This window comes from Microtus oregoni, unplaced genomic scaffold (genome assembly GCF_018167655.1).
Source record: "Microtus oregoni isolate MIOR12 unplaced genomic scaffold, Mior012 000005F_ref0000423, whole genome shotgun sequence".
In the NCBI taxonomy this organism is placed as follows: domain Eukaryota; kingdom Metazoa; phylum Chordata; class Mammalia; order Rodentia; family Cricetidae; genus Microtus; species Microtus oregoni.
The window spans coordinates 41,610,304-41,622,700 of NW_024543064.1; the positions used below are offsets into that span (position 1 = coordinate 41,610,304).

The following is a 12,397-nucleotide window of genomic DNA, read 5'->3' on the forward strand; positions in this document are numbered from 1 at the left end:
ATCATTAAAAGTTCTGAGAGAGCCGGTGGTAGGGCTCAGTGGGTAAAGGCATCACTACCAAGTCTGACACCCAAGTTTCATCCCCAGACCCCACATGGTAAAAGGAGAACATTGTGGAAGGACAGAACTCCCAGAAGATGCCTCTGATGGGCACACATACTCACATTAAGTAAATAAATAAATGTTAAAAAAAAAATTCTAAAAAATAAAAATAAAAAAAAATTCTATGAGGAAAAAAATTGCATTTATTTGTTTATTTATTTACTTATTTGTGGTTTTTTGAGACAGGATTTCTCTGTGTAGCCCTGGCTGACCTGACACTTGCTCTGTATATCAGGCTGGTCTCAAACTCAGAGATTCACCTGCCTCTGCTCTGAAAAACTGGGATTAAAGGCAAGCACCACCACTGCCCAATTTAAAAAAATAAATCCATTTATTTTTTAAATAAATCATAGACAAGATGAACAGAGTAAATTTTATGACATATAATAAATGACAAAGACAGACATGGGCCACACAACTCAGAAAGCCCACTTTCCTTTAGTATGAAAGATTCCTAACAGCAGCAGCAACAAAATGGATGGCTATTTCTTAGGACAAAGAAGGACAGGAGTATTCTTTTGGTTTTAGGATCTTGAGACAAGATGTCACTATGTAGCCTTGGCTGGCCTTAAACTCACTATGTAGACCAGACTGGCCTCAAATTCATAGAGATCTGCTTGCCTCTGCTCCAGAGTGCTGGGATTAAAGCTATGGATTATATCCTTAAACTATGGGAACCACATGCATTGAAAAATAAATGCACTTTTTTTAATATGAGAACTGTATGCATGTGTAAATTCATGAATCTTGCTCTGTGTAATAAGCTGGCCTGGAACTCACAGAGATCTGCCTGCCTCTGCCTCTGAAGTGCTGGGATTAAAGGTGTGCGCCATCACTGCCTGGCTAAAAAATGCATTTATTTTTTAATAAATTATAGATATGATGGGCAGTAGTCTCACTGTGTTGATATGGGTGCATGACTCAGAAATTTTATGAAAATTAATGATTTAATCTTAAAGCCTACATTGGAAAGATTAGGTAACTTCTAGCATCTTTAGGGGGTTATAGTGAAGCAGATAAGCCCAATGGGGCACAATATATGGCACTAAACACCCAAACTTAAGTATGAGGAGCTGAGACATCTAGCTCAGGAGAGACTGGTGGGGAAGCCAGAAAGGGGACAGCAGCAAGGTAAGCTCAGCCTTCACCTGACCCCACAGTGGCTGCTAAGGGGTGTGAGCAGTAGTGTGGAGTTTCCAGCCTCCATACAGGACAGGGCATGAGTCAGCACCTTGTTACACCAAGCACCTACATCTTTTCTGCCATTTCTTATTTCAATTTAAAGAAAAAATTAAAGGAAAAACCTAAACAAAGCATCTAGAAAGTAGCAAAATTTAAAAGGAAAGAGATGTAAAATTAGACTTGGCTTACTCATCTATGTGAAGGTCCATAGCGGTGCTAATCCAAGCTTTGGGAATATGGCCTGCAGAGAACAACACCAAGACAGGAACATGAGAAGTCAGAGTAACAACTCTTCAGCATGCTTTAGACTACGAGGTTCAAATACACAAGACCTCAGTTAAAATGTTAGGCTGTCTGATTAGAGATGGAGAGTTAAAGAGAATTAATTCCTAAACACTGGAAATCCTTCCACTGTACAACTGTAAGATATTCAAGTCTTAGTCACCATGGTTATTAAAAACAAAGAAAGGCAAGACAACTGTGACGAACTATATGTAGCACTTCCAACTCTTCAGTACACGATACATGTGGCTAACAGATGCATGCCATGAACTGCGACCAATTCCATCACCCCATCTCAGATCCACAGGTGAGCAGTCACTCGTCCGACTCTCACTCACACAGAGCAAACTGTGTAGCTGTGTTGCTTCTGAGCTGGTGAGTGGCTCAGCAGGGAAGAGCTCGGCCCCAGAACCCACACGACAGGAGACAACCAACTCTTGCAAGCGGTCCTCTGACCCTGCCAAGTTTACTATCTTTAGCTGTGCAGCAGAGCTGTTGACTGACCACTGTGCAACAGATCTCTAGAACTGTCTCACCGCATGCACGCCTGAACACTTTGCCCTTAACAGCCCCTCCCCTTTCCCCAGCTTTCAGCCTTCAGAACCACTGTTCCATCCTGGCTGCCTTGTGCAGCATCTGGTTTTCTGAGATGAACACAATAGTGAACAGCTTATGTTGTTTTGCAACATAAGAGATTTCTCTGTTTAACGAATATTTTACATGTATATATCACATTTCCTTAAAATTCCCTTAATTGATCAAGCACAACTATAAAAAATATTAATTCATTAAAGAGTAACTTTGCAACTGACATTTTATATATATAATAATATACTATATTAGAAGGTAGAAATTCTTACCAAAAAAATAATACACAATGCAGAAATTTCTGACCACAAACAGGGACTCCACACAGCTATGTTTAATTAGTAAGAGAAGCGATCTTCTGAAGCGCAAAAATTTATACTGCTGTGGAAAACGAGAAAAAAGTAAAGGACACATTCAGTATCATTCTGGGATGGACACTCCAGCAGAGGCAGAAGCTGAAACACAATCATTAAGAGTGAGGGTTGCAGCTAGACGGTACAGGAGCATGCCTGTACTACCACCAGAAAGAGTTAAACCTCAACAAAACAAACTATAACTGGGAGCCCATGAGATAATTCAGTGAATAAAGCCGCCTCCTGCCAAGCCTGATGATCTGCATTTTAGGCCACAGGAGACCCATATGGTACAAGTTGTACACACACACACACACAGAAATAAAAATGTAATTTAGAACTTAAAAACCCACAATAATTGTGCAATAAGACAAACTATTCTAGTGTTTAAATAGTTAATTTTTATACTCCATAACTAAGATCAGAAGTAAAAACACTGACAATATCAAGGAAACAGCTAAAGTATCTCACCACTCTTTAGAGGCGGAGCGGAAAAGGAATGGGCCTGTCTTCTCTCGTTTCCTATCAGCTCACCCTGCTCTGATCACCAACTCAACACGCACAAGACAAGACCACTGTGCATGTGCAATGTTCTCAGACAGTGGAAAGCCTAAGCCAGCGTGCTCCTTCGCCTCAGCCTTTCAGGAGGAAGACAGCTCCAGTCACCCAGATCCATCATTTCAACTGTTATCACCCTATCTTCGCCTCTCTGACCCCACTGTCCTGCCACCCTCAAAAAACGGTGCCCACCCAGGCAGACAGCTATACATTTGTAGCTGTAAAAGATGTCCCAAATATACATTTTGGCTAAATATTAAGATTTTAAAGCTAGGTATGGTAGTAGTACATGCCTGTCACTAGCACTTGGGGAGCTGAAGCAGGAAGAGCCAGAGCTCAGGACTAGCCTGGGCTATGCAGTGAAACCCTGTCTAAATATATATATATTCTTACAAAGTTACTGTGAAGTGAGAGTTTATTATTTCAGAATAAACTTTTGATCAAAAGAAATTACAAAAAGTCCTAAAATTTAGCATTATATGGTAGAAACAATCATTTTCAGCATTGTCAACTATTAGCTCCTGTGTGCACTGCACATCTGTGAGGTGAAGTAGACGGTCGACGTCACCTGGAGGTCCAGCAAGACGATCAGAAGAGTTTTCTCTGACACTTAATTTTTTTCTCTTTCTCTGAATTTGCTGTATTTGGACTTACGGTCATGTACAACAGAGTGTTCCTGTATGGAATTTTCAAGATGTTCTGGGTGCACCCCTACTTTTAAAATCCATCTTCACGAACGTACAGAGTTCCTAAAAAGGAAGCTCTTTTTCACACACAACCTCAGGAAGGTAAGGATCAGATCCTCTGAGGGACAGATCTTCTCACAGATGTGTTCTCAGCAGTTCCTGATCACCGATGCAACAGGCGTGTGACACGTTAGCTGAGAGAACCCTCGTACGCGGTTCTCAAGGACGAAATTCACTTTAGCACATGATTGCTTTACACCTCACTTCTTTTCCACCAGTGAGGGAGCCAGTGGGAAGAGACTGGGTCGAAAGCTAATTCCAGTGCCCAGGCCTCACAGCCAGGCCCAAAATGAAGTGCATAAAAACACAAGCAGAAATAGCGGAAACACATGCCTCAGCTCCAGGCTGTATTCCTATAGGTGTGGCTTTTGTTTTTTAAAACCTCTGTGTATGTGTCTGTCAGTCTGTTCATCTGTCTGCAAGCAGCCATGTGTCAAAACGCACATTTGGAGGTTAGAAGATGACTTTTGCAAGATGGTCCACTGTGGGATCCAGAGTCAGTGCAGATCATAAGATTTGTGCTCCAAGTACTTTTGCCTGCCGAGTACCTCACCTGCTTCAGATTAAATTTTTTAAAAAACTTAGTGAATGAGCAGGAAAAATGGCTTAGTGAGTCACTTGTGTGTCATCCAAGCCTAAGGGCCTGGGTTCAGATCCCCCACACTCATCATCTAGAGTCAGAAGTGGCAGTGTATGCCTATGGGCTTAGCATTACACAGGCCAAGACAGGAGGGTCCCTGGAGCTCAGGGGCAGCTACTCTGCCAGAAAATAAATTCTGGATTAAGTAGGGGATCTTGTCTTGAAATCTAAAGTCAAAATCAATTGAGGAAGACATCCATCTTCAATCTCTAGCCTCAACACATGCAAGTGAGCAAGCATACACATGTATGCATTTGTGCAACACTCACACCCTAACTGAAACTACACCTTACTACACCACTCAAACCAGATGAAAGAGTTGTATTTACACATCCATGTCTTATTCTAAAAGGGTCTTAAATCACTTGCACATCCCTAAGCAGATGGATACCCCATGCCCTTCACATGAATGTTGTCATCCTCCTCTAGCCTGCTGGACCACAGCAAGCGTTACCACTACCAGGAAAGGCAAGAGCAGGAGCAGCATGCTCAGAGTGGCAGCAGGAAAGGGTGGCTGGAACTCTCAAAACACACCGAAGTCTCACAGACACAAAGGTCTTCCAAACTGCCTTTTGAAGATTTTGGCGCTAAAGAGTGTGTGTGTGTGTGTGTGTGTGTGTGTGTGTGTGTGTGTGTGTGAGAGAGAGAGAGAGAGAGAGAGAGACAGAGACAGACAGAGAGAAGACAGACAAATTTGGGTGGGAACAGGTATTTGTGGAGTCAGAGGACCACCTCTGTGTGCTGTACTGCTCACCCTGCACCCCAGGGTAGCTGACCTCTGAGCTTCGGGAGTCCTCCAAGCAAACTGGGATCAGACACCTATGCTACTGCACTCTCATGGGATCTGAACTCGCAGTCAGGCAGTTTTACGCACAGAGTTTTATTGACAAATTCCAGTTTTACTGATCAAATCTTGACTTAATCAGATAAAGTTGGCAATATGTATAGACATATTAGTACAATAGGTAAGGAAATGCTCAAATTATATCTTACCTGTATAATGGGAAACGGGAGATAATTCATGTTGTTAATGAAATACAGAAGACTGTAGCTATAGCCCATGAATGCTCCAGCCAGGAGGAAAAACAGGTGATGTTCATTCATGCAGGTTTGGGCAGCAGGGCTATCTAAGCTGAGGGGAAAAGTTAAGCAATTAATTCAACAGTCAAAAACACATTATTGTTTTAAGGCTACTTGCCAGAAGGCAAGATTCCAAGTTAATCACTTAAGAAATGCCTCAATTCTAACAAAATGACTCACTTTAGGTAAACAGAAGCAAAAGATTAGCAAAGCATTTTCCCTTGACGCACGAGATCCTGACTATTATTGTTTCCTTGGAAATCTGAGGTAAGAATGTGCACAACAGTCATTTTGCTTCCAAGGCAAGTTGACTTCATCTGCATGCACCTAGTGGAGGTGTTGGAGCTCTGGGCTTCTCATGGCTCTAACTGGGCATCCCTTTCTGGGCCTCTGGACGGTGTCCTTAAAGTTCCCGGGAAGATATGAAATCAGGGAGCACCACACTGGACCTTCTCCCATTATATCTCTATCTGCATCCATGGCTATCATTCGCAACGCTCAAGCAGCTGACACTGTCCCTGAATCACTCCCAGAGACCCCACAGCACCTCACAGCCCCTTCCACATACGAATGTCTTTAAAATTCGCTAATTTCCCAAAACATAAACTATCACTAACACTTCATCCACAGAAACAGGAACTTCTGTGAGAGCCTAGAAGGCAGAGCGTTATACTACTGATCTCCACAGGGCTCCTTTGACTTGGTAAGCAAACACGGTTCCTAGAAAGAAGAAAAAACACTTACTATACCTCTCAGTCACAGTACAGGGAACCACGAGAAAACTGTACTGGCCCTTGGAGATGATGGCCGCACACCACGCCACCACCATTCCCATGGCAGCATGGATGAAGGAGTGCATGAGCTGCTGAGGGTGAAGGATCCTCCCTATCAGGGCCAGTCGGGAGCTGGGGATGGTGGGCACAACTGTAGAGAAAGCACAGCACTGTGGCTTTGTAACCGCAACCTGAAGCTGGAGGAGCTTCACTTCCCTCTCACTGAGAACACCCACCCAATGAAAATCCAGTACAGGAAGCTCTTATGCTAACAACTCTAGCTTTTAAAAAATTGAAATAAAAAGAGGCACACATACAAGAAAAACCAGGGAATCTAGAGATGAGGACTTAAAGGGACATAATTAACATTTTCCATTTTTCTTGTTTTTGTTGTTGTATAGATGGGGGTCTCGTGTAGCCCAGACTGGCCTCACACCACCTATAGAGTGGAGGATGTATCTGAACTACTGATATCCACCCTTGCCTGTCTCCTGATTACTGATGTGCACCCATACATATGGCCTTTTCACTTCTTTAAATTACTATTCCCAAGTAACTAATATAATGCTAATTCTGACATTTTCCTAAGTGCTATAAAATAATTTAAAGATAGCTCCAAACTGCCTTTATTTCAGCATTTGAAACTCACTATAGAGTTCATCTCTGAAAAATAAGCCACAAAGACAAAAATCACAATAATGAATATCAAATGCTTATAGTTATTACAAATTATTTATTTGCAAGGGGTCTATGTAGAGGTTAGAGCCAGCCCTCTCCTTTCCCCACTAAGCCTGCTGACGAGCTTCTATATGGATATTTCAAGAAGTTCTCTGAAGTGCCCTGGAGGACAACTGTGGGAATGTCTAGGCTGCCTGACACAGACACAAAGAAAAGAGGTGCTGCAGATGCTGTGTGCTCAAGAACGAAGTGTAATGGAAGGGAGCTGCCATCATCTCCTCTCCCCACTAAAACTGCCCAGAGCCAACTATATGAACAACTTCCTACTGTGACAAACCCTGCCATGACACTCAACATTCTTTCAAGTTCCATCTTCTCCCTAGAAAATCATTTTTCTTCTTCGTCATCTGTTTAATACAACTCCTCCTTCAAAGTCTGGTCCAGCCATTGGCTCCTCTAGGCCGCTCCCACACTGGGTCAAAGATGGCCCCCTAGACTCTGTCATACCTGCCCAGTGTACCTGTGAGCACATACACTTCACAGACCCTCTGGAGCAAGCTGGGAGCACATGATGCTTAACACACAGTACAAGCATAAGCCTACTCCTACAGCACACGCCAACACAACCAGTGAGGCCTTGAAAACATGGTGCACACCTTTGACCCAGCACAGGCAGGCAGATCTCTGAGTTTATAGCCAGCCTAGTGTACAGAGCAAGTTCCAGGACAGCCAGGGCTACACAGAGAATCCTGGTGTCAAAAAACACCAAAAAATAAATAAAATAAAAATACTAACTTGAGCGCCCTCACCTGGCCCACCTACATACAGAAGATGACCCAGGAGCATAGGAGAGAGTGTGAGAACACGGCCCATCTGTCAGGGAGCTCTGAACAGGATTAGAATGGACAGAGACCCAGTCAGCAAGAAACACTACGAAAGCAAAGAAAAACAGTATGGTGCAACATCCAGTCAGGACTTCAAATTTTACATACTGCTTTTTTTAAATATAGAACTTTCTTTTTAATACTAAAAGCTAAAAGGAGAGGAAAGATGTCATGGAAAACAAACAAATAAATAAATAATCTGAATAACCTTAAGTGACAAATTCAGGAGTCTAAAAAGGTAAGAAAGGAATAAACTGAGTAAAAAATGCCCTGGAATCCAGGATTCTACCAAGGCAAAGCCCATTTTTTTTTTAAATTAAATATTATAAAACTACAGACTTTGTTATTTGGTGGGGGTGGGGGGTGGAAGAACCTCACAAAGCCAGTGACATAAGCTTGTAATCCTAGTATCCAGGAGGCTGAGACAGGAGGATTATAAATTTGAGTTCAGCCCTGATTTGGTTCTGTACCCCATAAGGAATTATTTCATAATTCATTTGCTAACTCAGAGCTTTAAGACTAACTGTGAACTATTAAAGGGGTTACGTCCATTTTTTCAATGTGGTTAAAAGTAAAATCGATTATAAATACCCAGTTTTGAGACATGAGGACACTCACTCTGCTGGCAAGCAGTCCAGCACCACCTCCTGACCCTTTCATCCTCCCAACAAACCTTACCCAGTGGCCAATGACCTATGGCCTGCGGCCCCTGGTGCCACTACTCCGCTCTGTCTTTATGACTGCCCAGTGAAGTGTCTATACCCAACTTCTGTAAGCAGACTCACACAATGTCTCTCATAAAAGCCCTAAATGTATCTTCAAAAGAGAAACACCAAGATAATAGTAAGTGTCACACTGAAGAAATAATAGGACATGACTAGGAACACATTGTTAAAATTCTGCCCTGGGTAGAATAAATTATTTTTGTTTTGTTTTGAGACAATGTCTTGGCATCTAACCTAGACAACTGTCTAACCCAGCACATGGCTACAACTGGCCTCAAACTTGTAGTGACCCTCCTTCAAACCTCCTTAGCGCTAGGACTGCAAGCACATGCCATACCCCTGATGTTCAAACTTTTAAAAATATTAAAATTCAGAAACCTACCTGTATAGAACTCCACATTTAAAATACTTATTATTATAATTACCACTGACAGCAGCAGGAGGTAGAAGATGACACGGGAACTACATAAGTCATTGAACGAATCTAGAAGACAAGAAATGAATTAGTGCAGCCCATTAGGTCTTACAGTTCTGTCAGTGCACGGCAATACAAGAGCTCAAAGTACAACCAGCGCTTTTAACTTTGTGTGTGCCGAAGTCTGTGTGAATGTATGTGTACCTGTGATACTTGTGTACCTGTGCACACAGCACAGGACAGAGAGCATGAATCCCTCAGAGCTGGGGTTACAGGCACCTATGAGATACCACCCTGGTCCCCATGATTACACAGCAAGCACCCTTCACCACTGAGCCATCTCAGAAGAATCCCCAACTGTAGTCTTAACATTAAAAGTCTGCCTTTTTTTTTTTTTGTTTTTTTTTTTAAGCATTTATTTGTACACTGCTGACATGTCCAATAGGACACAAAAACTCCAAAGGGAGTTATTTAGACTTTGTTCTGGGTACTGGAAAAAAATAGTATTAGAATTTCTTTTAAATAACACAGATGTCAGTAACAGAGAAAATACAACCATATGCAAACATCTCACCACGAAGAACTACACAGCAACATACCAAGTTTATTTTCAAAACATAAACAGAATTTTTAAACTCTACTTAGTAAATGCAATTAGTGCCTACAGCTAAAGTCAAAGTAACATGGGAACAGTGTAATTTAAAAGTAATCTAAAGGGCTAAATAACAAAGACCAGCGATGTCCCCGTGAAAACCAAAACACTTGCATTTCAGAGTAACCCAGCAACCAACGTGCCTCCAAGTTCAAACTATGCATGTTACTGTCTAAAAATAATGAACAAAAGAAAGAGACATGGGACATGTTTGCTGAGCAGACTCACTTAATAATGAAAGCAATTACTTTTCAAAGTAGAATTCAGAGACCAAGATTAACTGCAGCATTTCTTAGGCCTCCACAATTAATCAGCTGCCATCCACTAGCTCACGGGTTAGTTTCGTCAGTCCGGTGTGCCTTAGCAAAGGCTGACACACATCAACAAAAGCATGGCTCTACCGATTAATAGCAATACTTCCAAAGGCCAAACAACACAAAATTCTAACTCCTTGATGGCTGGCAGTTTCTTAGAAGAGAAGAAAAAGAAAGGAACATATTCTGGAAAAAAAATTCTCAAAGTAATTTGTGAATTTGTGTTTCTTAATATTAGAGAATATTTTCAAGATTTCAAAACCTAGTCTGACAATATTTATGTCTTTTAACTTTTTTGTTTTGTTTTGTTTTTCAAGGCAAGGTTTCTCTACGTAACAGCTCCGGCTGTCCTAGAACTCACTTTGTAGACCAGGCTGGCCTCGAATGCAGAGATCTGCCTGCCTCTGCCTCCTGAGTGCTGGGATTAAAAGTGTGTGCTAACACTGCCCAAATTAAATATTTTTGAAAACTGTCTATTATTTCACACAGCAAGAAAACAAATTTGAAGTCAGAGACTTCAGTCATTTGCTAGCTGGATATTGAACAGATCACGTTAGCCTGAACCTTAGTTTTGAATTCACAAAGCACATACAACACCACCTCATTAAGCAGCAATATAGGAAAGAGATAACAAACGTAAGGTATTTAGGGTCTGGCACACAGTAATGGCTACGACTGATATAAGTCAATAACTACATTTCAATAAACTCACTGATTGCTTTAACTTATTTTTGTGTGGGCATGCTTGCTCCTGTGTGCACACCTGAAGGCCAGAGGGTGATACCAGGTCTCTTCCTCTGCTGCCTTCCATCCTATGTTTTGACCTAAACCTCTCTCACTGAACCCAGAGCTCCGCAGCTGGCTAGGCTGGCCAGTGAGCTCCACCACAACGCTGGGGTTATGATGCATGACACACACCTGGCTTTATGTGTGTGCTGGGCATCTAAATTCAGGTCCTCACGCTTGAGCAGCAAGCACTTTATCCTCTCAGCCATCTTTCCGGCTCCTGAATGTCCTAATTTCATTTTATATCCAAAGACCCCAACAAACATTTCAGCCTGCTTCTACCTTTCCCCCTACGTCTCATTCTTTATTTTGGCCCCTCTATCTTTGTTGACCACAGTAAGAAGGCAGTATTCCTTCAATATTTATTTTTTTTTTTTTGGTTTTTCGAGACAGGGTTTCTCTGTGGTTTTGGAGCCTGTCCTGGAACTAGCTCTTGTAGACCAGGCTGGTCTCGAACTCACAGAGATCCGCCTGCCTCTGCCTCCCGAGTGCTGGGATTAAAGGCGTGCGCCACCACCGCCCGGCTCCTTCAATATTTATATAGCTTCTGTTTTGTCACTCACTGCTTCTGAAATAGTTCCTCCATATGAATCCCAGACTGACCTGGAACTCAGTGCCTCCTGCTACAGCCCTCTAAGAATTGGGTTATAAGAATGTGCCACTAAGCCAGGCGGTGGTGGCACACACCTTTAAGCCCATCACTCAGGAGGCAGAGGCAGCTGGATCTCTGTGAGTTTGAGGCCAGCCTGGTCTACAAGAGCTAGTTCCAGGACAGACTCCAAAGCTATAGCTACACAGAGAAATCTCGTCTCAACAAAACAAAACAAACAAACAAAGAATGTGCCACTAACTAGTTTGTTCGGACATTTTTTTAAGACTATAAGTCACAGTTTCTATCTACAATTTTAAAAAGATGACAGGGAAGTACTCTTTCTCTAAAAGGTAAAAAAAAAAAAAATCAATGAATCTGTCAAAAGAAAAGACAAACAAAAAATAAGGAAGGGGGAATGGGGCTGGAGAAAGCTCAGCAGTTAAGAGCACTTGCTGTTCTGCCAAAGGACCTGGGTTCAGTTCCCAGAACCCACATGGTGGCTCACAACCATCTGCTACTCCAGCTTCAGAAGATCCATAGGCACCAGGCGTACATGTGATGAACACAGATAAGTGCAGGTAAAATACTTATATACATAAAAAATAAAAATACATCTTTTTTTATTTTAATTTATTTATTAAAGATTTCTGAGACTACATAAATAGCTAGGTATGGTAGTATACACCTGTAGGCCCAGTGTCACTGGGGAGGCAGAGGCAGGATGATATAAATTCACTGGGACATTTAGAAGAAAAATACATCTTTTTAAAGGAAAAGACAACGGACAAGTCTTTATTTGTGTGTAGTCTTTTTCTTTTTCTCACTATATGTCCCAGTGAATTTATATCATCCTGCCTCTGCCTCCCCAGTGACACTGGGCCTACAGGTGTATACTACCATACCTAGCTATTTATGTAGTCTCCTACTGAGCTTTGTTCGGTCATCACACAAAATCTGACACACTTACTGATTTTTATATAACAAAATGCAGTTTATCTTATGCAGGGTGTGCCTTTACCTTATCTAAAAGTGAAGGTCTTGATGGAT

At 41.9% G+C, this 12,397-nt stretch overlaps 1 protein-coding gene across 4 annotated transcripts in view; it reads right to left on the reverse strand.

Moving 5' to 3' along the window:
- Nucleotides 1-12,397, reverse strand: part of Ndc1 (NDC1 transmembrane nucleoporin) — a 52,302-nt gene that overhangs the window by 38,604 nt on the left and 1,301 nt on the right. For 3 of the 4 annotated variants that reach the window (XM_041652596.1, XM_041652595.1, XM_041652594.1), the window contains exons 3-7: nucleotides 8,974-9,075; nucleotides 6,281-6,455; nucleotides 5,445-5,583; nucleotides 2,427-2,535; nucleotides 1,474-1,525 (exon numbers count right to left, since the gene is read on the reverse strand). In XM_041652596.1, the coding sequence (XP_041508530.1) occupies nucleotides 1,474-1,525; nucleotides 2,427-2,535; nucleotides 5,445-5,583; nucleotides 6,281-6,455; nucleotides 8,974-9,075 (577 nt within the window). Of the gene's footprint in view, nucleotides 1-1,473; nucleotides 1,526-2,426; nucleotides 2,536-5,444; nucleotides 5,584-6,280; nucleotides 6,456-7,791; nucleotides 7,913-8,973; nucleotides 9,076-12,397 lie in introns of those variants that run through there. The other variant, XM_041652597.1, reaches the window with a different exon arrangement.